This window comes from Nilaparvata lugens, chromosome 7 (genome assembly GCF_014356525.2).
Source record: "Nilaparvata lugens isolate BPH chromosome 7, ASM1435652v1, whole genome shotgun sequence".
In the NCBI taxonomy this organism is placed as follows: Eukaryota; Metazoa; Arthropoda; class Insecta; order Hemiptera; family Delphacidae; genus Nilaparvata; species Nilaparvata lugens.
This window is the reverse complement of record NC_052510.1, coordinates 24610684-24638199: the sequence shown is the minus strand read 5'-3', so window position 1 is coordinate 24638199 and position 27516 is coordinate 24610684. Positions and strand designations below refer to the sequence as shown.

The 27516-nt window shown below is 33.4% G+C and overlaps 1 protein-coding gene across 1 annotated transcript in view; it reads left to right on the top strand.

Annotated features, from left to right (window-relative positions):
- The window catches only part of LOC111047239, a 93548-nt gene extending 71558 nt beyond the window's left edge, over positions 1–21990 (top strand). Inside the window, exons 6-10 of the mRNA XM_039432381.1 lie at positions 3193–3354; positions 6050–6451; positions 9797–10024; positions 16041–16249; positions 18419–21990. Coding sequence (XP_039288315.1) covers positions 3193–3354; positions 6050–6451; positions 9797–10024; positions 16041–16249; positions 18419–18534 — 1117 coding nt within the window. The 3' untranslated portion in view covers positions 18535–21990. The remainder of the gene's footprint in view (positions 1–3192; positions 3355–6049; positions 6452–9796; positions 10025–16040; positions 16250–18418) is intronic.
- The last annotated feature ends 5526 nt before the right edge of the window (positions 21991–27516 follow it).

Genomic DNA, 27516 nt, shown 5'->3' with positions numbered 1-27516 from the left:
TCTGGGACTAGCTGTGATATGCCATTCCACGATTAATATTCACAATCATTGTTAATTATAGTATCTTACGTCACAAGGATGGGAAGGGGCCTTTTGCAGGCGAGAATGGTGTTTCTAGTCCAGGAGTTAGCCGAGACTAGAATTTCATTCAAGCACTGCAAAAGACATTCACATCCAAGTAACGTACACTATTTTTTTTCATAATAATCTAAAGAAGAATAATTGAGAAATAGAAAGCATTACCTTGTGCGGAAGTTACTACATGTATTCTATAAATATAACCTAGTTTTCAAATTCCGAATCAGGAATTTTGTGGAAGTTGCCAAAACTTCCACCTGAAGCGCTGAAGGTGTTTTTTTTGTAGCAGTTTTGCTGTTCCTATTTCGGAACTAGGAAATGTACTCAACTGTTAAGATAACATATGGTTTCATTACTGTAGAGTATGCTGTAATGAGAATCATATGTTTATTTGTTCTGCAAACAGTTGTTTACCGGCTTGATTTCATGCATGGAAAACAGCTGAGATTGAATATTTTTGTCATAGACATTCAATTTCAGCTGTTTTACATCCATGAAATCAAGCCGGTAAACAGCTGATTGTAGAACAAATCCTATGTTTTCTCTACAGTCGAGTATGTTTCCTATTTCCGAATTGGGAACAGCAAAACTGGTACAAGAAACCTTCTATTAGCGCTACAGGTAGAAGTTTTGTCAACTACAATCAAGAAATTCCTGATTCGAAACTTGTAAACTAGGTTATGTTTATAGAATGCATGTAGTAATGTCAGCACAAGCAGGTAATGTTTTCTGTTTTTCAATTATTCTTTTATAGATTATTAAGACAAAAAATAGTGTAAGCTACTTGGACGTGAATGTCTTTTGCAGTGCTCGAATGAAATTCTAGTCTCGGCTAACGCCTCGACATCATTCTCGCCTGCAAAAGGCCCCTTCCCGTCCTTGTGACTTAAGATACTATTATTTATTTATTTGATACAAACATAGAAAGGATCACAACCAAATTTCATTACGAGCTGTAATATCTGTTAGCACAATAGTACAATAAAAAAAAATTCACTCCATCCAAAAATGTCCACAACTATTCAGTTGAACTAATAAGATTAGAAGAGACTATATAAATACTACAGCGCATTTATTATTTATAATACGTTGCAATTTATTCGTAGCTCTCATACTGTAAGTAGATTTCAATTTGATGAAACTAGCTGAAATTAGTTGTTTCATTAGTGCTCCTCCCTCCATTCGAATTTTAGTATTAAAATTAATTGGTGAAACGCAATTTTTTCATTCTAGTAAACATACTGATAAAAATATCTGGAATTGGTTCTTGGATTGAAAATGCTTTTTTTATTATTTGGGAAGAGATTTATCCAGTTATAGTTTGCAATGATAAGCTTATAAGTATTGCAGATGTCCATTGGTGATAGAAGGTTGGATACTAATATCTAAATACTCTAGTAAATCTAGTAAATCTAGATATTATAGGTTGCAATTTGAATATAGAAGTAGAATAACAGTAGAGCAATATACTGCTTCTTCATAAGTCTTCAAGATGGCAACTCAGTGGTCTACAATAAATCTATATTTGGGCTCTATGAATAGGTATGTGACAAATTCAGAAAGACTGCCTCAGTCTGATATGATTGATATTCTGCAAATGATAGCTTGTGTTTGCACTATTGGTAGTAAAAATAGCTACTATAGAAATTTGCAGACTAATAATTCCAATGAAAGCTCTTCCATCCTTCACTAGAGTAGAGAGTTGTAGACCAGAAAAGTAAGGTATGCCTGGTAAAAAATGTAAAACTGAATTCTGCATTAGCTGAAAACTTATCGAATCATAGCAAACCTCCATTTCCTCCTTCATTCACTTCATTTTAACCTTGACATATTGTGGTCAGATAGGATAGAGTTGATGAGCCCGCACGCAATTATTATAGAAAAACCAACTATACACAATCAAAATTTGATCATGAGATGTGTAATTTTAATTTTAAAATTCTTAGAGTTCACTCAAAGCTATTTTTTATCAGCTTTACCCACTTATGAGTCTTCTCGGAATCAAGCTACTCACAGCAAGAGAACATTGAGGTTCTTCTTTCATGATTTCCCTTCAAATCATACTAACGGGAATGCTATGAACTGGGATATCAGAATCATCGAGTACAATCGTATATCTTGTCCACGTTATAATGACAGTGGGAAAGATAGGAGAACAACGTTGCTGATCCCCTCTGTCTTGTCAATGCCTTCTTTGGAGCGTAACTGATACCGGTTGATGTAATATTAACTGTTCATTCTCGTTGAAAATAATCAATTATATTTTATCAAGCAAGAAATTATATTTTTCAATGATTTCATAATGAATTTTCATTATCAAGATTGAATATTTTGTTAATTAATTACATTTCTAGATTGCTAAAAAACGATCTGGCAAGAAAGAGATAGCGCTATGTTGAATGATGTTCAATAATGTTGAATGATAGACAAGGATATCAATACAATTGATAATTAAATACTGCCATTATAACGTGGACATCACTATAGAAATCATGCGTATTTCAAAGCTCGATTCTTTTTTATTAATCAAGCCTTGTGCAGACCAATGCGATTCGCAACGCAACACGGTGACTGCGACAATTTCAACCATTTAACAGTCGCATTCATGGGAATCGCAGTGGTTTACACTAGAAATTAATCTAAGATTTCAATAATAATTGTTTGTAGTTTGCCTACTAATATTATAACGTTCATCCAGATTTTGAACGCGAGGCTAACTTGTTTTAGGATTTAAGTGAAATGTATGGCATCAGTGAGATTGAAAGTCACAACAATTTTCCAGTTCGTTCCTAATTAAATAATTAAAACTTGAAAAAACATCAAATTTTATTTCTCAGTATATTTTTATAATACTTCAAGAAATCGAACCTATTATTCAATTACAACTATAGCTTGATCCTTATCTCATTTTTGCCAATTGAAGAATAAGACTTTAATTATAAGGCAGTAAGGAAGAAGACATTTTGAACTCATCCCATTTAATTAATCCCGAGTTTAAATCAAACCTTTGTCTCATTTTAACGTTTTATTCCCGAAAGTAATTTTAAGCAACTTGCGAAATCCAAATATATTACTTTAATAAATTTTGCTTGGTTGTTAATCGAATTTTTGCAGATTGAAGGCATTTAGACTTAATTGGATATCTGAAATCGGTGCTCTAGTCTGTTGCTTCAGATCTGGTGTGCATTCCTATAATATTGTTGGAGCCGAAAAGCCAACTGATATGTATGTAAGAAAGCAGCCCAACGTGCAATTGTTTCGCTTCAAGTACATAAGGTTTGTTTAGGGTTCATCTGTCTTATATTGGGTTGTGGCAGCTAATAATGTAACAGTTCATTAAATGTTGAGTGATGTGGAAGGGCTAATTGTCTGTAAACATGCCAGAATACATTGTACCTTGACAGATAACAAACTTAAATGCTGTAAACATTACAGAAAACTTGCTCACATGCTGCAAACATGATAGAAAACATGTTTATAGAGTGTAAACTTGGCCCAACTATTGTTCACATTATGTGTATTGTGACATTATAAACTGTAAAAATGTCATGTGGTTGAGGTGCTCAATAGAATATTCCCTATTGGCTTTTATTGTCATTTACACATGAATATGAAGTTCTAAGCTGCTTCCAGTGATGTTGCTAATTTATTTATGAGCTGCTAATTTATTTTGCAATGTTCCCAATACCTCCAAAATTTATTTTTTAAAGTTTTAGCTACTTAGCTTTCGGTGGTGGTAAAAAACGCGTATTTAATTATTTGTTATGTTGTGTGGATTTTTTTATTGATTTTAAAAATTCCTCAGGCATCAGATCTACTTCATTACGACCCCCTCATTGTCATTGTAAATACCTTATCTCAGATACAGAAAAAAATGGAAAGAAATACATCAGAACCTAATTACATTTTCACTATATTGCAAAACTAGAGATTGAAAGAGAATAATACGGGTATGATTACAAAAGGTAGGGAAAATTATGAATCAAACCATTGTTCCACTAAAGGTTCAATATTTTTAATTCATGTCTTCTATTTATTAATTTATTTTGTACAAGCAAAGACAAATCTCACTGATGCCGTAAATTTTAATGGGTTCAACTGTTCATTAACAATAAAATAATAACCTGTACTACTACTACTATCAATGGCAACAATAATAAATTTGTACTCCCTGGCTTTTATGTTTCATGTGCTTTTTTGTTCGATGTGAATATGTTTGGCTCATTCATTTGTTTTAAAACTTGGACTTGGGTTTGGGAAACAACGTTCCATTATGAAAAGACTTATTATTAAGGTGCGTACAGACTTATGCGCCACGAACACGCGCATTACGCTTCTCATTAGCTGATGATATGCTTATTATGTTTCTGTACAAATACAATATAATAATAAGCTTAGCATCAGCTAATGATTATTAAAATCAAAATGCGCGTGTTCGTGGCGCATAAGTCTGTACGCACCTACATACACACTATTCATTCATCCAGATAAAGAAATATTGAAGCAATCCAAGAATATCATGTTTTGATTAATTTAAAACTATTTATCTTTTCATAATTTTCATGTCAGATTCAAAATTAATGTTGTATCATAGTTATCATAAATTAGTACTGCTAATTAAAGTTCATCAATTATTGTCAAAGCATTGCTTTTGGTTGATACAAATTGTATTAACATTCACTGTCTTCTCAAGTCGACACTGGATTCTCAGTGTTTCATCATGCTTATTATTCAAATTCTATTCCATTGTTTTCAAATAATTTATTTCAAAATGCATAAATCTATAAGACGCAATTTTGCATAGACTTGACAATTTGCACTTGACACGGCCTGACGAGTGTGATACATTATTAACAATCTTAGTTGCACAGCATGGCATCATATTCTCACCAGGCTTGCCCAATGCCCAATGCTCTTAAATGATGTAGTTCTTTTATATTTTTCAAATATTCTCATGAAAAATGCAATTTTTTGACTTCAATGTGTTTTATCAAGTAAACCAGGAATTTTTCACCATTGTAATGATGGTGGAAAACGTTCATTTATTTAAACAATTCAACTAATAGAGTACTATTCTTGGAGTCACTGTCGATAAGTTACTACTATTTTTCATTATTTTAGGAAGCAATTTTTTATTTTGAGTTTCTTTTACGCTGAAATATCTTATTTCAAATTGTTATCTAACAAACCAGTTCATCTAGAAATTCCCTTTGTTTGATTACATTTCTTCTATTTCGAATTGCATACAATTACAAATAATTGAGGGATGTATTAGTGAGTTCAATACATGTGTATCAATTTTCTGAAACGCAGCAATGCTCTAGCCTAAGGTTCTATCCTCTATTATGTATGTACAATAAATTTTACCAATGCATAATTTATTCATTGTAGAGTTTAGTCTCATCGTATGTTATTCAACATAGTTGCAATAACATTGTTGTTAATAATTATTGACTGCTACTAGTTTCTAACTTTGTTAATTGTATGGTTTGTTCTCACCTATTTGTATTAATTTTAGTTACCAGGTCGTTATATTTTTTTATTTTATCATTAATCATGAAGCACCACCAGTGTGCTTGCAGAAGGATGTAGAATGTTGTCTATCAACCAATCAGTTTTGTAGAAAATGAAAAAATAGTGTTTTATTGATGAAAATTTATATTTATTCAAATGCTAATCGATAAATAATTATTATTAAGCGAAAATCCAAAAGTTGAATGCTGTTAATGCTCTCATCAAATTAGTGTTTTATCTTCAACCGAGAAACTGTTTCTACAATATATCTGAATCAGGGTTCAATTCTTGTCTATTCTAAGTTTTTGAAGTTATTTTTCTGCAAGTTAACTGGTTGTTCTTTCCTTGGAATTATTAATTTTTGTTTTACCAATGTTGTTTTGAAAGTGTTACGCTTTTTTCGACTAGTAATGTTGACAATAATATTGATAGTTGTGTGTGTTTTATCTTTGTTCAGGTCACCATCTTGGCCGGTGTGGGCCCCGCGTTTGGCGCCCCTGCCCTCCACCCCCCTCCACTCTGCCTCCCCCACACCACTCATCATCCTAAACAACAATCACAATCATAAAGACAATCATAATAGCGCGTCACCGCCTCCCGGTGACAAGGCACGTCCGTCCACCCCGACGGGACGGTTCCGGGCGGCGGTCAACAGTCCCCGCCCGCCGCCGCCGCGGAGTCCGTCCACCCCCATCCGCAACACAGTGTCCGGTGCTTTCCGTTTCCCCCCTTGGTCGGGACCCTCCCCCCGCGCCACCTCTTCCCCTGTCCTACTGCACCCTTCTCCTTCCTCCGCCTCACAGCCCCCCACAGTCACTTCACCATTAGCTTCACCCTTAACAGAGGGTTGCACCTCAAGGTAAAGTAACAGACGACTCTACTCTCATCTCTCGCTTGGGAGCGCCTCCCCCCCTCTTCAATCCCTCTCTCTCTCTTTACTTTGCTTATTCTAACTGCCGTCTACGGTTGATGGTTGTATTCTTGATTTCTGTGTGGAGAATTGTGAGCATAGATCATACAAAAACCAACCATAATTCGAATGTCAATTTATTCTTGTATACAGTTACCGAATTATTTTAAAATTATTTTTTAATTAATGATATAAAATAACGTTGATATCAATTTCGAGCTTGTAGCGAGTATTTTAAAAGTATTGAAAACGTTGACATCAATCCCTCTGATACAAGTTGATTCATCAATATTGATATGAAATAAGATTGTATCAGCTTTTGGTCATAATTGGCTTCAAGTTGACGTAGTCTAGTGGTTGATGCGTCGCTATTTGAGTGTGTTATCGCTGCACCAGTCATGGCTTCGATTCCTATTCCTGACTGAAATGCATTGTTTACTACCTCACTTCATCATCCATGCTCAAGTCTTTCACTTATGAGAAAAACGTTCAATCTGTTACGAAAGTAAACATACGAATATAACGATTGTAGATATTGATTAGAAATATCGAGTATCTATCTTTGTCTTGCAATGATTTTAGTTGAACTTGAAGCAGATTAGCCTTGATTTGGACATGTGATATCAAGATATTTTACACATTGATAGATTCACCATTCTAGTGTAACTTTTCATGAATTGGTTTTATATAATCTATGTTCCTATTCTCACTTGTTTACATTGAGTGTCTGCATTTTGCTCTTTTAACTCCTTTCTTGCCCTGCCGGTGTTGGAAAACTAATACTTCATAGAATTGAGAAAATTAAATAATACGCTTGATCTATACATAGGTTTGATTCAGAAACTTTCATTGTACTCCGTTATCGTTAGAAACCGAAATTTCAGGGTTATCGATTTTAATTTGGTTTCAGTTGAATAAAGCCTTTTCTCTGAATTTTTCCTAGAATATCATGTATAAACTTCCCTGTCTATTCATCTTTTACGTGAGATAAACGAAAATGAGAGATTTACTTATTATTTTGATGAAAAATATACTATTGGAATTATGGTTCATGATATATCAACAGATTCATTATTAAAAATCCCAATACTCCCAACATGAGAAACTGTTCCATTTTAATTTTGGTTTAAAAGCAATATCATCTGAAATCATATATTTCTCATCAATATTGAATCTTACTGAAATTTTGTATTATATACTTATTGTACCTAGGTACTGATATCTCCCCTATTCTGAATTATAGTAGAAATCTCTTCTAGTTGCACTGGTAGTGAATCTGCAACTAAAATAGAATGCATTATGGAACACTATTTTAAAACATGATGTTGAAATGATTCATTAGGAGATTTTCAGGTAAGTATTTTTCAGCTTTTTGCTTTATAATTTAATCTTTCTTCTTTGTCGAAAAGTATTCAAAAACATATGGAAAATTTCATTGAAATTGAAGTAAATTTCCTACTTCCCTGACATGAATGTGAAAGTGCTTTGAAAATTGTTGTCAATTTCTTATCTACATTTTTACATTATGTTCTTATTCTTGAGAAATAGTTTGAACGAAATAGATAATAATGTGCACGAAATCAAATGAAAATATGTAGAGTTAGTCATAATTATGTATGGAAACCCTTCAATAAGTTGGAGACTGTTGTAGAGTTCATAACTGTAACTTTCAGGATAAGTTATTGGTCAAATTCTACCTTTTGACGTACAACTGAATTTCAACCCCTCATAAGGGGGTGACTTAGGGGTTGTAAATTGAATATTTTAAAGGTAAACACCCTTTGTGTTGTACATAATTTTAAAGGCCTTTTCAGAACAAGAGAGATTACATCAATAAAAAATGTTCTATGATACTTGTCCAAAATGGCGGCTGATTCAAGTTTTAGTTTTTAAAGGAATGATTGGTAAAGAAGTAATGAAACTTAAAACAAACTTTTCAAGTATTATAGAACATTCTATTTATGTCATCTTTCTTGTATCAAAAATGCCTTTAAAATGATGTACCACACAATGGGTGTTTACAATTAAAATATTTGAGTTACAACCCCTCATTTCTTTAAAAACTAAAACTTCAATCAGCTGCAATTTTGGATACAAGTATCATAGATCATTTTTATTCATGCCATCTTTCTTGTTCTGAAAAGGCCTTTAAAATGGTCTACAACACATTGGGTGTTTGCATTTAAAATATTCGAGTTACAACCCCTAAGTCACCCCCTTATGTGGGGTTTGAATTCAGTTGTACGTCGAAAGGTAGAGTATTTGACCAATAACTTATCCTGAAAGTTACAGTATTATATCTACAACAGTCTCCAAATTATTGAAGGAATCCCATACATATGACTCACTCTATAGTCTATATGTTGAGACTCCATTATTTAATTAATGACGAGGAAAGATGTTGAAGTATAATATAGGTAGATTATTATTCACTAATGGTTATGAAAAACCTTCTTTTGTAAAAATGTATATTACATAATTGAAAGATTATAAGCTTGAAGCCCAAGACTCATTTCATCAACAGCTATCATCAGCAAAAACTTTCTTTATTATTTTTCAATATATTGCGCATTTATTCATGAAACATTATACCCAATTCATTTTTAATTATAGGTACCTAGTTGTCAAATGCAACAAAAAGTGTCAATTATGAAATAATTTTGCAATAGAGATATTCTCTATTAATTTTTCAGATCAATGAAATCAATCTCTATTTTCAAGACACAATGTACATTTTACATCAATGCCTCTTACATTAAATAACAATTATAATTTGGAAAACATATATAACAAACGATCTATAGAATTTACTGATGTTATAATCATTATAGAACATGAATATAAATAACTGCTTTTAAACCTGAAACTATTCCACCCAGAATTCAAGAAAACAGGGTATCAAAACAAGGCTATCTAAAAATTTACATACTGTATTTTCAATTATAGGTTGTGAAAATTCAATTTTTCTATTGAAATGTGTTTTATATGAAGATATTCGAATAGCATTCGGAAGGAAACAAGGCAAGAATAATTGTTTGTAAACATGGCCTTGTTCCATATTAGAGGACTAATTTCCAGGGGAATATATCATTTATTAAAAAATAAAATTAATTTGTATTGAAAAAACATTATAAAATATATTCATAAAATCAAGAAAAAATTTTCTATTGGAATTTAGAAAATTCTGAAATACATTATTTTGAATATTGAATAGATGCGTAGGGCGATTGTGTGATTGGAATTGGAGGTTGGAGCAAAGTGCAGCACTGGCAATGTTTTGGTGTTTGTGGTCAGAAGTGGTGGTGAGCTGGTGAGCAGCCTTGGCGGTCGCCAGTTGTGGATGCGCGTTAAGATCGTTGTGTGGGCTTATAGGAGTGTGCACCGCAAGCTGATTGATGTCACCAAGCTGCCGACGGTTGCTGTCAGTCCAGATGAGGCGGCCACGCATGCCGACGAGGCTGACGACGCTCTGTCGACGCCACCCCCACCCCTCACCATCGTCTTGCGACGCAACAGCCAAGTGTAGGCCTTCCCCCCACCTAACCTCATCTAAATGTCATCCTAACCTAGCACTCTTGTCAGGATTGCAGAAGTTACCATAATATTGTTGCAGAATACTTGTTCACATACATGTGCTACAATATCAAGTTCAAATCAAATCAAGTTCTGTTGTTAACATCAGTATAGAACAATATTAAATCATCACAGCAATAGTTTTATAACATTGTGGAAGGTTCAATATTGTTACAAGCTAATTATATGTAATACATGTGTACCTAATCTAACATCTTAGCATCAGTTTAATAACTTTGCAGAAGATGAAATTTTGTTGCAAGATTATTACACTAACATGTGTTACAATCTAATGCAACACAATGATTTAATTAATCTAATACATGCTTACCTAACTTGAAATTGTAATACAAAATATGTACCTAACCTAACATCATAGCAACACTTCAATAACTTTGCAGAAAGTACAATGTTGTTGCAAGATAATTACACTCTCATCCTCATGTCATGTGTTATGGTTAAATCCATCACAATGATTTAATTTATCTACCACATATTTAATACCTGCTTACTTCACCTGATATCATTGCAAAAGTTTAGTAGGATTTACAAGCTACTATATTGTTGAAGAATTTGTATAACTTATCTCACGACTTCAAAGCAACATTCTGGTAGCATTGTGACTGTTACCAGAATATTGGAGATAAAATTTGTGTACTTTACACACTAAGTCCCGGTTAAAAAACACTCATTAAATCTACTCAATTAAATCTATAGGTTTAATGGTTTATTATATGTGTCCAATAATGTATTATTCAGGTTGCTGAAAGTCATTTTTGTTCACTAATATATCTTATACAGGGACCGGCATATTAATCTGACGATTTTGTAGTAATTGTTATGTTTGAACCACTGTCATTGAAAAGGCGGGAATGTTGTACATCGACAGGTCTAGTCTTGCCATTTCAGTAGCCAGTATGTCGTGGTCAAGTGAACATCAAGCGATTTTGATTGAAGCTTATTTTAAAAATAATGACTGTTATTTTAACACAGCGTTTATGTCGTAGACATTTCAATAATTTAAATCGACACGCTCCTGTTCCCAGTACGAATACTATCTTATTGTGGGTAAAGAATTCCAGGAACACGTTGTCCGCTTTAAAATCGAAACCAACAGGACGAAAACGAACCGTGAGAATGCCTCAAAAACGCCTGAGTAGCTGTTACACGGTCTCCACGACGTTCAGCAGCGGTACATGCTGTTGCGCTAGCCATTTCTGATCGAAGTGTACGACGAATTCTTCATTCCGACCTGAAATTCCATCTGTGTAATATAATGTTAGTGTAACAACTTAATGCAAATTATTGGGCACATTGCAAAGCCGCTTGCGAGATTATTCTCAAAAATTTTAACCAGGATGCCGTTATTCTTTCAAGTGACGAGGAACACTTTCATTTTTCGGGATTTGTGAATAAACAAAATTACTGTTATTGAGCAGCCAATAATCCACAGAACTGAAGGAAGTAATTCAACGAGAAATTGAAGCAATTCCACAAGTGATGATTGAGCGAGCAATGGCAAATTTTAGAATTAGTTCAAGTGAGTGTGTGAAAAGTAACGGAAATCATTTGGATGACATAATCTACAAATAAAAAACTTTGTGAGTAATCTATGTAATTCACTATAAATTGCAAAACTTGATCTTCATTTTGATATATTATATGATTTAATTGTACGAAAGGCACTTTAGTTACTATCCCTCAAAAATCGTCAAGCTTTTATGTCGGGCCCTGTATTTCCTGGCAACATCAATTAAAAAGTATGTTGAAAAGTTGAAGTTTAATTTCAGCTTAAAGTAACATAAATCTACAAATTTATTTCATTTCAAGCTAACTTTGTATGATACATTCCATTCGAAGTTTAAGCTTCAAACTTAAGTATCTATCTTGGTAGTTGGAGGGATGATCCGAGAATCTCTTTAAGCTGATGATATTCCATCACCAGTTGTTACTATCCAAGTATTTGAGCTCCAGATTATTAATTATTCTGCTTTGTTGCAAATTCATTTTCATATAATACTTTGATATTAGGCTAATTCATTAATTTTCTTCCATTAGCTCCATGCTTCTTAGCTACTTTATTAGTTACTGATTGCTACTTTCCATTGCTACCATATTACTGTTAGGCCCTATCAATCATACAAATTATGGTTTATTTTTATAAAAATGTGCTACATTAAAATTGTACCTACTTGAATTATTGCTGAATTCTTTGGTAACTTCTGCAATCCAAGCTCTTACATGTCTCTTGGATTTAATCTATATATTTTAATAGAACGGAATTATGCTTTTTTAATTATTAGTGTTAGTAGTATTCACCTGCTTATGATATAATTATGATGTATTTGATTGATGTAGCTCTCACTGTTTTATATTATTACTTACAACTATGATTTTGTTTTTCACTTATTCAACTGTGTCACTGTGATATTGATTGTGTGTTATATTTATTCTAATCATTTATCTCGCATCATTTTTGTTATTTGTTGAAGAGTAAAAATTGTTTGTATCCTAATTTACTTTATTTTTACTTATATTAGCAATATTTGCATGATTTTCTGTAGAAGCTGCTATCATGTCAGTTTAATGCTTTAATATTTTGATGTGTATTGAATGTGTAGCTCAGTACTCAGTTGATGACTCTAAGAATAGCTGGCAAACCCACTTGTATACTTTCATTCATAAGAATTGGTGAGAAAACCAATGATTCAAATAAAAGTATCGTTGAATTCAATACTTAAACTGAAAGTGTTAATTATTGATAGGACAGCACTCATTTAGTTATTGAAATTTTGTGATTCTCTGAAATTGAGAGATGGAAAATTTATCTCAGAGAAATAATTCTAGGATTTCTCAAGTATTATTGGACTATTTATTTCCATCTAGATAGCGCACTCAATAATCCTCCAAGTAATTAAGCTTGCAGAATTGTTCAACTCAGTCTTTCCACGTTTATGGAATTGTTTCTCAATGTTCCAGGAAGTATAGAAAATAATAAACAATTATTGTAGGGTACCGTTTATACTAATTATTTTGGGTCTACTTAGTAAAAGATGAAGATTCTCATTCATGAGTGATTTGCCGCTCTTTTGTATATAACATTATTTCATTGTGATCATTTGATTACATACCCTACATCAAACGAATGTCATTCTAAAATGTACCTATTTTTCACAGTCTTTTTATGACTCTTATTCAATTCTCGAGTTTCTATTGTAGTACCATTAGTTATTTGGATTTTATGTATTTTAAAATGTTTCGTATTTGCTGCCTGTATTCTTTGTTTAGCATGGAGTAAGTATGTAGCCTTTATACTCCAAAAGTATATTTCATGCTCTCTTTTCTAAATAATTGATATTTTATTTCATCATTATTCATTTCTTGCTTTGGGTTGATCATAACATGCATGAGCTTCAGCTATTTAGTAAATTTCACGTTGTAACTCTCGATTTTCTTGTAATTTGCTTGCAGTAATCGTCTTTTAGCTGAAATATAAATTTAAGCAATGGTATAAATTAGATTGATTCAATAATCATCATGGTACCGTAACTATAATATTAACTATGCTAACTAAAAAATGTGATTGAAACTTCAGAACCAAAATTTTACTTTCTAATGTAATCATTTTAGTGAGTCGTATCACAATCATATTTTTGATTGATTCGGAAATGTGATACTCGATTATGAAGATTCTTCATCTGTAATGAAAATTCTATTTAGCTAAGATACTCGTGTTTTCTTTCAAATTCCAAGATTAAAGAATAACTCATGCATGTATTTTTAATGTCATGATATGGGATGGAGATTAATTTCCTTCTTGAAAAACCAAAAGTTTAGTGTAAAATCCTTTCTCTATTAGTCTGCTTGGAATCATTTGTTTTCAAAATTTTCATAATGTAGCTTTTCCTAATTTCTTATGCTCAACTGTTATAGCAAACCAATTAATACCAAGATGTTGAGAGTGTTTAGGCTCATTGAAAGCTACAACAAAAGTAGCCCATACAACTACCAACTATGTTATTTTCAATGTCAGTATTGACATTGTTAGCTCTTGCCCCAATTTACATACTAGTAGTTCTGTGAACAGTAGACCTCACGCAGTTTTCTCATCCACAAGTGACTGATGTCACCTGTTCTAGTTGAATCACACGGCCAGACATCTGTGTGATGATTTATCAAAGACATCAAAGTAGATGATTTATATATAATACAGGGTCTGTATGATAAGAAATCGGACTGACATCAGGAAATTGTTTATTGGCATAAATGTACAATTTTTCATTAGATATCTCTAAAGTAGTCCCTATTGGAGTCGATAACACGCTGATACCGGATTTTCAAATCCCTGAACGCTCCCTGGAAGTCGGCAACCTCTATGCTGTCTAGAGCCCTCGTCGTAACGTTGAACATTCTCCAGAGTCCCGAACCGCGTCTCCTTTAGTTGTCTCTTGATCTTGGGGAACAAAAAGAAGTCCGATGGTGCCATATCCGGGCTGTAAGAAGGATGTGGAAACGTTACCCTCGACTATTTGGCCAACTGCTCGGTAACGAGCAGGCAGGTGTGCGACAGAGCATTTTCGTGATGGAGGATCCACGAATCGGCAATCCCCGGACGGAATCGATGAACCCGGGCAGTTAGTCGACGGAGCACCTCTCTGTAGTACTGGTCGTTTACAGTTTGGCCGGGTGGCACAAACTCTGTGTCAGTCCGGTTACTTATTATACAGACCCTGTTTATAGTGATATCAGAGTATGGAGGAATTCCTTTTCTTTTCATATTATCCTTGAAATGCAAAATTTCAAAAAACCTTGTGTATACATCGACGCGCAGTTTAAAAAGGAATATTCCTGCCAAATCTCATCGAATTCTATCAACGCGTTTGTCCGTTATCGCGTTACATACAGACAGACAAATGAAAATCCAAGTTGAAACATAGACCTCACTACGTTCGGTCAATTATAATATCAGCTGCCGTGTAACTCGCTTAAGGGATTAAGAGACTCCTCAAAAAGGTTGTACAGCCGATAAATTATTACCAACAGACTCCTGTCAATAATTTGATCAACCAAATTAATCAATCGATCTTATTTTTTAATGATCATTACGATATATCGAATGTAATCTTGTTTTAGTTGACTTGATGAGGGGGTGAACTCCTCCATGATATTGTATTTCCCTCCGTACTTTATATGAACAATGCCAGTTTTGATTCTATCTAATGTAGGCTATGTCTAACCAACGCTTCTATAGTGATGTACACGTTATAAAGTCAGTGCAATTGATAGGAACCATCGTTGCCGTTTTTATGTAACCACTGCCTTCTATAGTAGATTATTCAAGCTGTTTCGGTATATCTGATGTAGTATTTATTTTAGATTATTGTTAATAATGATCAAATTACCTCGAATATAATATATTCAACAGAAAACATATCTTCTCATAATTTTTTATAATTATTGAAGGTTAAATATTCTTGTAGTTCATCATATATGATGATATTTCTTCATAACCTAAAAAAGGTTTGGCAACCGTGCGAAGGTAGAAAATCTTTCCTTTCTTTAATGTATCCTATTTTTCCATTTGTATTTATTTTATGTATCCTTTAGAAATATAATGAACCAAGAAAATATTCAATTTCAATAATGAAGAAAAAGTATTAACATAATTGCTATCTACTTTGGTTGATGAGAGACAAGAATAGTAAACCGATGCCAAATCAAATTTTATTTCCAATACTTACAGAAAAACACTTACATATGTATGTATGACAACAACAAATAAATGTAAAGAAAATAACAAAATATAAAGCACAATGAGTTCTAAAAGCAAACAAATAATCAATAGCCTAATGTTAATCTGGTTGCAACTTTATAACGTGAATGTCACTCTAGTTTGTTTTGAATGTTGAGGTTGAGTGGTTGAATGGTGTTGATATTGAGGTGTGTTTGTGTTGTTGGTGTGTAGGAACGCAAGCAGTGGTTCGGGAGGCATGAGCGAGACGGGCTCACTGGACCGGGGGAAGGCGGCGTTGGAGCGGCGCAAGAAGGCGGCAGAGGAGGGGGGCTGTGGGGGCGGCGGCACGCGCATGGAGATCACTCGAGTCAACCCGGACTCGCTCATCGAGCAGATCATCAGAGCCACCAACCTCGAGCAGACTGACGAGCTGGCTGAGAGTCAGTACATAACCACCTTAAACTACATTTACAAAAGTTGTTTTAATTAATAATATAGAGAAAAATAGCATTACAAGATATTCCAAGCTATAGGGCGTTTATGTCCTAAATTTCAATTGTCAACTCAATCCAATAGTCCTATATTAGTTGTTTTTGGTGAAGCTTTGTGACGCTGGTAGTCTCTATAGGGCGTTTATGTCCTAAATTTCAATTGTTAACTCAATCCAATAGTCCTATATTAGTTGTTTTTGGTGAAGCTTTGTGACGCTGGTAGTCTCTCATACTGTTCCGTTCTTATTTATCTTTTTTCTGTATAGGGCTACTTGTAATATAAATATAAAGAAAATAAAAATCTCTGAGGTTTACTTCATATCACTTGAAAATGGCATAAATGTCCGAAACATGTTGTGATAAAATATTTCAAAAAAAGGGTACTGAGATTTTTATTTTCTTTATATTTATGTTTCGTTCTTACTTTCTCACCCCAACAAAACAGTAATATTAGACAGTAATCGGCTTGAGTTAATAGAATATCTGCTTGAAATTTGTAACATGATCGACCTATACCATGGGATATCTTCATATGATATATTTTATCTATGTTCATACTATGATTGCATTTCGATCAGAATATCTGGATTTGGAAAAATAAAGGGTAGCCATCAACCTCAAGAATGCCACAGCTGACTGCTGATTTTTGAACGAACTTATCTGGTTCCTACTTTTAACTTGAGATTCGAGTTTGATTGGTTAGTCCGTTTGTTTGTTTGACGATACTTCTCGAATACTTTCTCCAATCAACTTTAAATTTTCAACACAAAACCGTTATACAGATCGAGTTTGTTGGACAATAAGATTGACCTTTATCCTTTACCTTTGTAATGCGAGAGAGGATACGTGCTCATTATCACTGTCATTATCATTTCTGACAAGGAATATAGAACACTGTGTTATAGATTCCTTTATGTCTGCTATAGTCAATAATCATATATCATCATTAATCACGAGATGAAAAGTTTATGTGAAAGTCATATTATGGAGTACAGAATGCGGCAGCGAAACTTCTTTTTTTTCAAGTAAATAGAACTCTTTTGTATGAATCAGAAAGGTTGTATTTTTTATAATATAGACACATATATATAGTTTAGTGACGTCCCCCATTCTCCATACACTGAGTAAACCGATTTTTGGCGTTTGTCATGACTCCTACCAGTCTGCAATGCTGGTTATGTTAGCAATTTCTTCCATGATATTGGTCTTCAAATCTTGTAGGGTCATTGTAAGGTTCAAAAACCCCCATAGAAAAAAACCACAAGGGTTCAAATCGGGAGATCGGGCTGGCCTCTCCAAATCGCTCCTAATTGAGATGAGGCGTCCGGAGAGTGATCCCTCAATTGAAGTCACATTCAGAAAGCTCCTGCACAATTGCCATCTTGTATAGATAGAAATGAAGATCATCATTGAAAATTCGTCTCACAGAACGATCGGAAAGTCCAAGAGCAGACGAATGTTTGCGCGCAGAACACTGTGCTGATTGCAACATTGAAACTGTCACCTTCTCAATGTTCTCAATGGGCCTAGGGACTTCAGTTCTTCGTCTTATCGCACTTGTACTTTGTCTAAACGTAGTGACCCACGTAATTGATTTCCGATCCGGGACCAAATTTTCTCTACTACGACATCAGCTGACTGAATCGCGTTCACTTTAAAAAAGGAAGTTTTGCTGCCGCACCTGGTATTATGAATCGATTTCAACCGGGGATAGAACAGCTGACAGAATAACAGCGGCAATTTGAGTGAGTTGCCCTGCCCGGGGGTTCACTAGTATAATGATCTATGTTTGAAGTGATGTCAATTGGTTGAGCATAGATTTGGATGTGCTAATGTGTGCACACCCGACAAGCTCATTCAGCGATCCTGCATAATCAGCAGGATATGAACTGAGACTGACAGAAACTAAAATTATGTTTACTAACTTATTGATAGCAATTACTATGAACAGTAGGAACTGACTCTAGGATGTGTGTAGGAAACTTACAATTTTCAAAAAACATTGCACACCAGGAGTTCAAATTGTTCAAGTATTTCTGAAAAATTAATTTGTTGATTGATTATTAATGTTGAGACAATTTCCGATGACAGATGTTGTAAAGTGCTGTTTTTGTTTAGCGAGTGGACTGCAACTATTCATCGGAAAGGACGGTTCAACTGCACTGGGCTCACATGACGTCAAAAATCAGATCTCGACGGCTGGCTTCAAGCAGGTCGTCATGGAGGATAGGTAACGCAAGATGCCTCCTCACACTCTCTCTCTTTCTCTCCCACTCATCTGGATATCTCTCTTCCTCGGGAAGTCTTCCAACAGCGAAGCTGCTTCAATCGGCTACTTTATTTAATTGTTGTTATTAGTGATACAGTCGGCAGCTCGGACTTATTTTAACCAACTTTTAAAAAGGTGCCCCACTTTCCAGCCCATGAATTATAATCATATCAAAGGCTGAAGAAGAACCCAAAAATGTTCACTTGTATATCAGTTATATACAGTGTGCTCACTTCGTGTACGTATGTATTTTTGTCAATAGGGCAAGGTATAGTTGTTTAGTAAGATGAACTGATTAACAAATTGATATTTCAAACAATTGTAGACCAATAATTCAAAATTACTACTTCCCTGTTAATCTCTCCAGGTTGAATTCTGTCTGTCATCCATTTATGTTCATTGTTTAGTCATTATAAATAAGTAAAAATAAAAATCTTAGTCAATTTGTTCTAAATCTGTGAATGTATGATTTATTATGGCTATCATGGTTAAGAGACATAGTAATGTTGAACTGGTTTTTAGTTTTGTATAGTAGTGTTATCATACCTTCGGTCCACTTTTTCGTGTTCTGTATAGTGTACAATTTACATTCTGAGTAGATGTTGATGAGTATTTTTTATCCTTCAGAGTAGGCGATGGCCGATGGTTGTTTCGAAAAATTTTCTTCTTAAATTTTATAAAAAAACTTCTATAAAAAACTACTGGATTGAAAGCCTGAGGCTAAGACCTAAAACTATTCCAAATTTCCAGATATTTATTTTTATATTGTTGTCAATTAGCTTCAAATCAATGTCTTTAATGTTTTATTTATTTTTTTGAAAGGCGGAAACTAAGAAAGCCTGAATGCATATTAGAGGGGATTGGGAGGGGGCCTTCTTTGAAACTTTGAATCAAATATTAGTTCTAAATAATGTTGGAAGTTTTTGCTGATAAATGATAAGCTTATCTGGTCCACTGTTGAATCGATTTACAGTCTGAATAAAGAAAGTAATGACTTGAACTTCCAGCCGAAAACTGTCAAAGTTTTAAAATTATGTGGAATAGCTTTCTCACACAAGTCCAAGTGAGTGACATGAATGATGACGTTAGAAGATGTCACATTGAATATGTTCAGTCACATAGGCTTGCATGAGAAAATCATAATTCCACACAATCTGGAAACGGCGATATTTTATTGAATAGAATCTCAAGTCTCATCTTATTCAGAGTATAGTCTTACGTTTGTTGAGGCACAGTATCTGTGAATGCCGTCTAGCTGAAAATCAAAATTCCTATCTGAAGCCTACCATAAAATTTATGATATAAATTCTCCAATACTTGCGCTTCTCAATCTTTGTCCTCTACACGAGTATTCGGCGAGCCATTCACGTTCCAAGTCACGTGGGCAGGGAAACCAGAGCCAGTCGCTTCCGGTTTAGGTGACCGAAAAACAATTCTAAATCAATTACATTTTTACCTGTTCAGACGAGTTTACCTGAACGTATGTGTGTCTACTTGACGAATATTTCAACTTAACACTAGAACGATTAGTCTAAAATAATAGACCTAAAACAATTGGATTTGTATATTTCGAAAGACGTTTTCGTCGGTATTTGCTGTTTACTACAATAATTAACAAGGCAATCAGGTGATCTTGAAATAGAAAAAAACAGTATTGGACGATGTATATTTTCTCAACTTGAACCATCACACATTCATCCTGTTGCTGTAACTGTGAGCATGTGAGCTCTTGCCAGTATACTGGAGAGTACCATTGAATGTTGCTTGGTGTACATTACGTGAATGGCTGACTCGAGAGAGAACAGATTTCAATGATGTCAACGACATCATTTCAATGATTTCAATCCCAACGACAAACGTTTTTCTTGCAATTTTTCTCATATTCTTCCTAGGTTCTACCTAAGAATATAACTTCTCTTGTCTTATTCTTTTTGAATGATGAAATATAGTCTTCATGTTTCTTATTAATCGGTGGTTTCTTTACTGGACCAAGCATTCTCCGCGTTTACCTAAACCAAATTTTCTCTTCCAACTTCTTTTATATTTGCTGGTTTTAATTTATGAAACTTTACGTTCCATGCTGACTTATTAATAACGATTCACACAAAAAAAATTATTTGAGGGATTCATAAGGGAGGGTGATGAGATTAGATGGTCAGACACCCATGACCTTGGCGTGATTCAAACCCACGACTACTCGGCTAGACCGTCTTGATTAGAACACATAACAAAACTGAACCATAAAATTCATTTAAACAATAAGTATTGTTACATAATATGATCATTTCGACAATGGTTATCTGTTTTATTTAGCATAATCCTTAACTTTTATTTAACTTAAGCATATCTTGGTTTATGCATTGAAGATTAATTATTGTAAGAATCTTTGTTCAAGCCAGCATTTCCAATTTTTTTCATTTAGGTCAGTATTTTTCAATCGATGCAATTTTCCTGTATTTCGAGCCGTTTCTCAACTGTATTCCTACCTACATAATTTATAAAATATGTCAATATATGTTATATTAAAACTCTAACTTGATTACTCCAATAAGCAATAAAAATCATGTAACTTCTGTCTTGAAAACGGGGGTTCAAGCTTTCAAATACAACATTACAAAGTTCAATAGAAGTTCCAAAATATTATAATTGAATGAATAATTATTTTAAATAATATACAATAAATAAAAAATACCCTGGAGGGGGTGGATTATTTGTGATAGAATTTTTGTATCAATAATGTTCAATTTTGATCATTATTTTTTTGTGCATGTATAAAATAGATTTAATTTTTTATTTATTCATGATTGAATATAATACTCAACTTTCTCTAATAATTAATTAACCTCATGATAATTGACATGTACGTCAAAATTAAAGTAACGTTTTTACCAAGATTTTGGCTGCACAACATTACTGCAATATTTTCTTCGATGCCAAACCAATAAAGCTGAAGTAACATTATTTTAAAGTTGATTATTGAAGGTTAAAATGCTCAATATGTTGTTAAAATATAACATATCTATGTTCTCTATGCTAGAACAACAATCATAAATTAGATTTTGAACTTCATTAATACAGTACCCCTTAGAAAGTTGAATTGAAATATCGTAATTATATCACATTACCTATTTATTATTTTTGAATCAAAACCAAAAAAATTAGATGCATTATCATTTTTAAATTATCGTGACTGCTGGTTTGAATTGTTGGCTTTAATAATTTACCCTGGAGGAAGTGGATTATTTGTGATAAAATTTCTGTATCAATAATGTTCAATTTTGATCATTATATTTTTGAGTATCTAGAAAATAGATTTAATTTTATATCTAGTCAAATAATAGGAGCCATGTAAATATGCTGTTGCAAGTTTCTTTCTTCGACTTTTTTATTTAAATATTATTAAAAAGTATTAATAATTTTATGTTATTATTTATTTACATTTTCCTTTTCTCCTTGCGTCAATATTTTTATTGCTGTATTAGATAAAGAATATTCTTGCTAAGGTACTAAATGAAGATGAGGATCTTTGGCATCTGGCAAAACACTTGAGTTCACTTATCATTTCTACTCTCTATTACTTTTCTAAGTTTCATCTTTAATTCAAATAATTAATTAAACTTTTGAAGGTAATTAACAATTGGAGGCCCAAAAGTACTGATGAGTTTTTGAAGTCAATGAATTATTATTCTAATTATTTTTATCATTAAAATTCATTGCAAACACACAATTTGAAAACTAATATGATTTTTTCCAATTTGATCTATTGTGGATTATTGAGACAATAATACGGAATTAGTTTCATAAATTGCATCAAATGCATTTTCAATTAATGAATAGTATCAATGTTTTGAAAAATAAAATCGCGTTAATGCTTTTATGTAAATGTTATGTAAGTGTTTCTCTGTATGTGTATGATATATAAATATATAAATATTATAATATTATGTAAGTAACTTATACACAGAACTGATGTATTTGCAGTGCTGAATTTTATCCAATACTAGCCATAAATAAATAATTAAATTGTGATTGAATTAATTTAGGATTAAGTCTGCCAAATAACTTATGTTGAAAACTTGTTTCTCTTACATTTTGTTAAATGAGAATTCTTATTGATATTTTGAATTGGATGAATTGATCGTTGAGTAAATCGGTCGAAAGGCTAGAAATATTTTTGAATTAAAAATTATAGTACAATAGAAAAAACAAATTCTTCGTAGAATTTGAATTGCGTTTTGCAAAGTTTTTGCTTGCTATGTTTTTAGCAAAATTTGTTATTCAAATATGATGTATAATTTCAAATTTGAGAGAAGCAAATAAGTAATCATTCCCTTTTAATAATATTATCACTGTTATTTGATAGAGACAAAAACCTAATTGAAACTCTGAAAAAGTAAACAAACCATGATTTAAGTTGTTATAATTAATAAAAATGTTGTTTTAGAATTATTGAATTCATAAGGAAAAAAGAAGAAATGATGTAGGCTAGTAAAACCTTTCTGAAAATACTATTTTTTGTGAATTATTTCAATTACACAATGATTGTATTTTTGTACAAGTGCAGTTTAAAATATTACATAGAGTAATTAAAAAAATTGCAATTATAAAATTAATTAAAGTAAGTTCATCAACAGTTTTAATATGAACATCAAAAGTATTAAACGATTCTCATTGTAATTAATATGCGGACTTGAGTACAAATCATTTTATTACAATTAATCTGCGTTTACACCAAAGTTAAACATAACTTATCATACACAATATCGGGGCACCAAGCTTTGCTCGTTATTTATTTATTGATAAGCAGAACACAATTCTTCAAAGCAGGAGAAGGACAATTGGAAAAGGGCGTCCAGATGATTATAGTGAAGTTTTATACCTTATATACCTCCTTCTTCATCCATTACCCACATCTGTGGGATCGATGGCGTCATTACACAATAAAAACAACACTTTCATACTCAAGTCAAGATCAAGATGGCAGAAAGTGACTAAGTAGTTAAACTTTGAGTCAGATCATCACTCATGTATTCACGCACTTCATAGTAGGCTCTGACTCTCATAAATCCGGTCACCACTCTCTCAAAATAACGCAAATCCAACTGCTTCACTCCTGCAGGCAGTCTATTGAAGTAGCGTAATGCTGCACTCCCATAACACACCTGCGACCTCTGAAGACGTACCCTCGGGATGTCAAGCAGCTCTCGATGCCTAGTGTTGTGATGGTGCACATCATTCCGAGTCAACAAACCATGCTGATTCTTCTTGACATGCAGCAGGCAGAGAAGAAGGAAGTGGCTGACAACTGTCATAATACCCAGTCTTACAAAAAGGGGCTTGCAGTGTGCTCGATGTTCACTAGCAGTTATAATCCGTGCAGCCCGTTTCTGCAGCTTAAGTACTTCCACCACCCTTGCTGAATGACCCCACATGAGCAGACCATAGGAGATATGGCAGTGGAAAAGTGCATGGTAAGTCATTACCAGATATGCCTCTGTCACATGTCCCCTCAGCTTCAGCAACAAGAAACAAATTCGCGACAGCCTCCTGGTCACTTGTTGGATGTGGCTAGCCCAGTTCAGTTTTGAGTCCAAGACAAACCCTAACAGCTTTACAGGGTCCTGTTCAGCTGGCAGGCTGCGAGACAAACTGCAGATTATGTTTTGTGTCTTGTTCTCATTCAACTGAAAGCGATTTGCCTGGAACCATGAGGTTGAAGATTGGAGATGCTCTGCTGACAGTTCTAGCACATGCTGTAGGTCCACTCCAGATGACAATAAGGACGTATCATCAGCAAATAGCAGAGTCGAGCCGTTGTTGTCCAAGTCATTTATCATTATGATAAACAGGATTGGTCCCAGTATTGAACCCTGTGGCACTCCAAAATTCACAGGAAGTGGGCTGGAAGAAGCTCCTCCAAGAGACACCACTTGTGCCCTCCCAGTCAGGTAGGAATTCAATAGAGACAAAGCTGAGTCCACAATCCCATAGTAATGGAGCTTATCAGACAAAATTCCATGGTCAACGCAGTCAAATGCTCTGCTTGAGAAGATATGACTTTAGATGATGTTTTGATATTTTGTTGCATGCTCTAATCTCCACAACCCACAACACAAATCAGAAGCTCAAGCATAGAACGGTCTTCACAACTTCAATAGAGAGATATAATAGCTCTCTTCGACTCAATTGCATATTTCTACTATGAAAAATATTTTCTATTTGCTTCTTCGTTTCGTAAAAGTTGATATTAGTCCATACATGGTATAGTAGCGAATATGAAGGAAAGTTGGTCTCGTACAGCAGTATAGTATCAATGTAGGTATAGTGTAGGCATAACAGGCAGAATGATAGTGGAGGCTTCAGATGTATAATATAACATAATAAAATAAATATCAGGGCACCGAGCTTCGCTCCTTATTTATTTATTGATAAACAGAACACGATTTTTCAAAATGATTGGGGAAGGACCAACAGGCATAGCCCAAAACTGTTTCTTCCCCGAATTTTGATTTAAACACTATAAATGGTCCAAAAAGTAGGTTATGATCCATACACTTGAATTCAGGTCCAATTTTCAGTCCAAATATTTGAAAACAAAAATTTCTAATTTATATTGTTTACAAACCAAATTGAATAACACTCACTAATCACTTAAAACTGTAAAATAATTATTGACTTAGAATTATGATATACCATGTCATGTCAACAAATCAGATTATTTTGATCGAGTCTATTAAAATTTCTAGATTTCTCGCGAGATACGGTAAGCTGATTGATTACACAGCTGATTTCCCACACAGGCACATGCATCTTCTGTTATCGACAAACGACGAAATTATCATCTTTTTTCCAAGGATGAATTATTATCCTTTTCATGTCCTTCAGTAAGTTTTCCCAGGGATGAGACCTAGTGCAATCGAATTTTTATATCATAAACCTACTAACTTATGTTCCAAATTTCGTGAAAATCGTTAGAGCCGTTTTCGAGATACGTAATAATAAATAACCATAAATAAATATAAATAACCAGCAAATCTAAAAATATATACAGATATACAGAAATTGCTCGCTTAATATAACAGGATGGTGTGCATATGTGTGTGTCAAGTTCCGTTCAATCTACAAGGACGGAAAAATAAACATTTTGTTAATAACTTTGGTGTAAACGCAGCTTTACACTTTTTAAATCAAGTCTGTTCTAAAACATCAAATATTTAAATTTAAAATTATTTCAAAAATAATTTGCCTCTCAGTTTGTGGGAATTTATTTTTACACTTAAGTATCATCGTTATTTCCAAGATTATCTCCGAAAATACAAACAGTTTTACTGAAAATATTATAACCAGTCAAAAGACAAAAATATAAAGAATTATTCTTATACAATGGTGTGATTGTAGGTGCACTTTCGAATGAATTGCCGACCTGCAATATTTCCTTATCGAAGTTGATATAAATCAAATATCTGGTAGGCTACTTAGAAATAAATAGGCTGCTTGGTAATGAGAATTATTTTGCGAATTTTGTGATGAAAAATGTGATAATATATAGAAAATGATGATGAATGATCATTTCTTTTGAATGTTGCTCTCAAAAATATGTTTTCTTTTTGTAATTTTTTTAGAAAATGATGTTGAATGATCATTTCTTTTGAATGTTGCTCTCAAAAATATGTTTTCTTTTTGTAATTTTTTTATTCACCATTGTGCTGTCATGCATTTTTTTACATAGATGTCATTGTTTCATTACAATTTTTATTTGAAGACAGAATAAAATAAACAGTTTAATCGTATATCTGTGAGACTCACTCATTATTTGTTGATTTTTTTTAACTGTTGTGAGTGTTGTGAGTTCTACTTGGTTTTATGTCGTCGTTGGTCGATGATGATCAACACTATTGAGTTCTCTACTACTGTAATCAACTTCAAAACTCAGAAAACCCATTCTCAGAACATACAAAAGTGACGCTGTAGTATACTCATCATAAATAACAATCCATGGGTTGTTATACTACCTATCATAACTTTGCTTGATTACTAACTTTTGGGCCACTTTATATTTATGATACACATGTTATACCATTCTTGGTATGCAAAAATAATCTTATGAAGTAATATAAACTATATATAAAGTAATATAATTAATATAGGTATACAAAAATATTTTTATAATAAAAGGATCAATCAAATCTTTGAAAACTATTATTTGTAAAATCTTTGATAGTAGTATATTCGGTTACCAGAGACTTCTCAAGATTTTTGTGTTGGTAGTACCTAAATTCTTAATAGCTACATTGATAAGGAAAAATATGTATAATATTTTGTTCTCAACAATTGAAAGACTAACGCGTTTTACAATAATAATACTGTGATGATACTTGAGTCACGAAGCAAAGAATAACTCAAGAAAAACAAGAGTAAGTGTATCCTTATTAACGGCACGTGCTTATGTGTACGGTAACTTATGTTAATAATGTTTGTCGACTATTTCTTTTTTCATTCATTGTCTGTTTAATGAAGGCCGAACAACAGCTAAGACATTGTTGATAGCATGTTTCGAAAGCATGTTCGTCGAGATAGGCAGGATCCAGAATGACTCCGTTGGGATGAAACGACGCAAGGAGCAGTATTTTAGCTGTCGCATCCTCTGGACGCTTATTATTCAACGCCTTTATGTTCCCTATGTCCATTCCAAGAATGTAGTCAAATTTTCTGAAAAAACATTGAAAGAATTTAACCTGGAATTTATATACAATACCAAGTACTCATATTCAAAATGGACAGACCTTTTTTCAACCCTAATCTACTTTATCAAAAACTGTTGTATAAGAAACGTTCATATTCGGTCCTGAGGCTCAGCTAGAGTTTAAACGTTTTTTATAGACAAAGCGTTTAAAGTTTACCAGCAATACGACCGAAATTGGCGTTTTCCTGCATGGTCTCAGTCGAA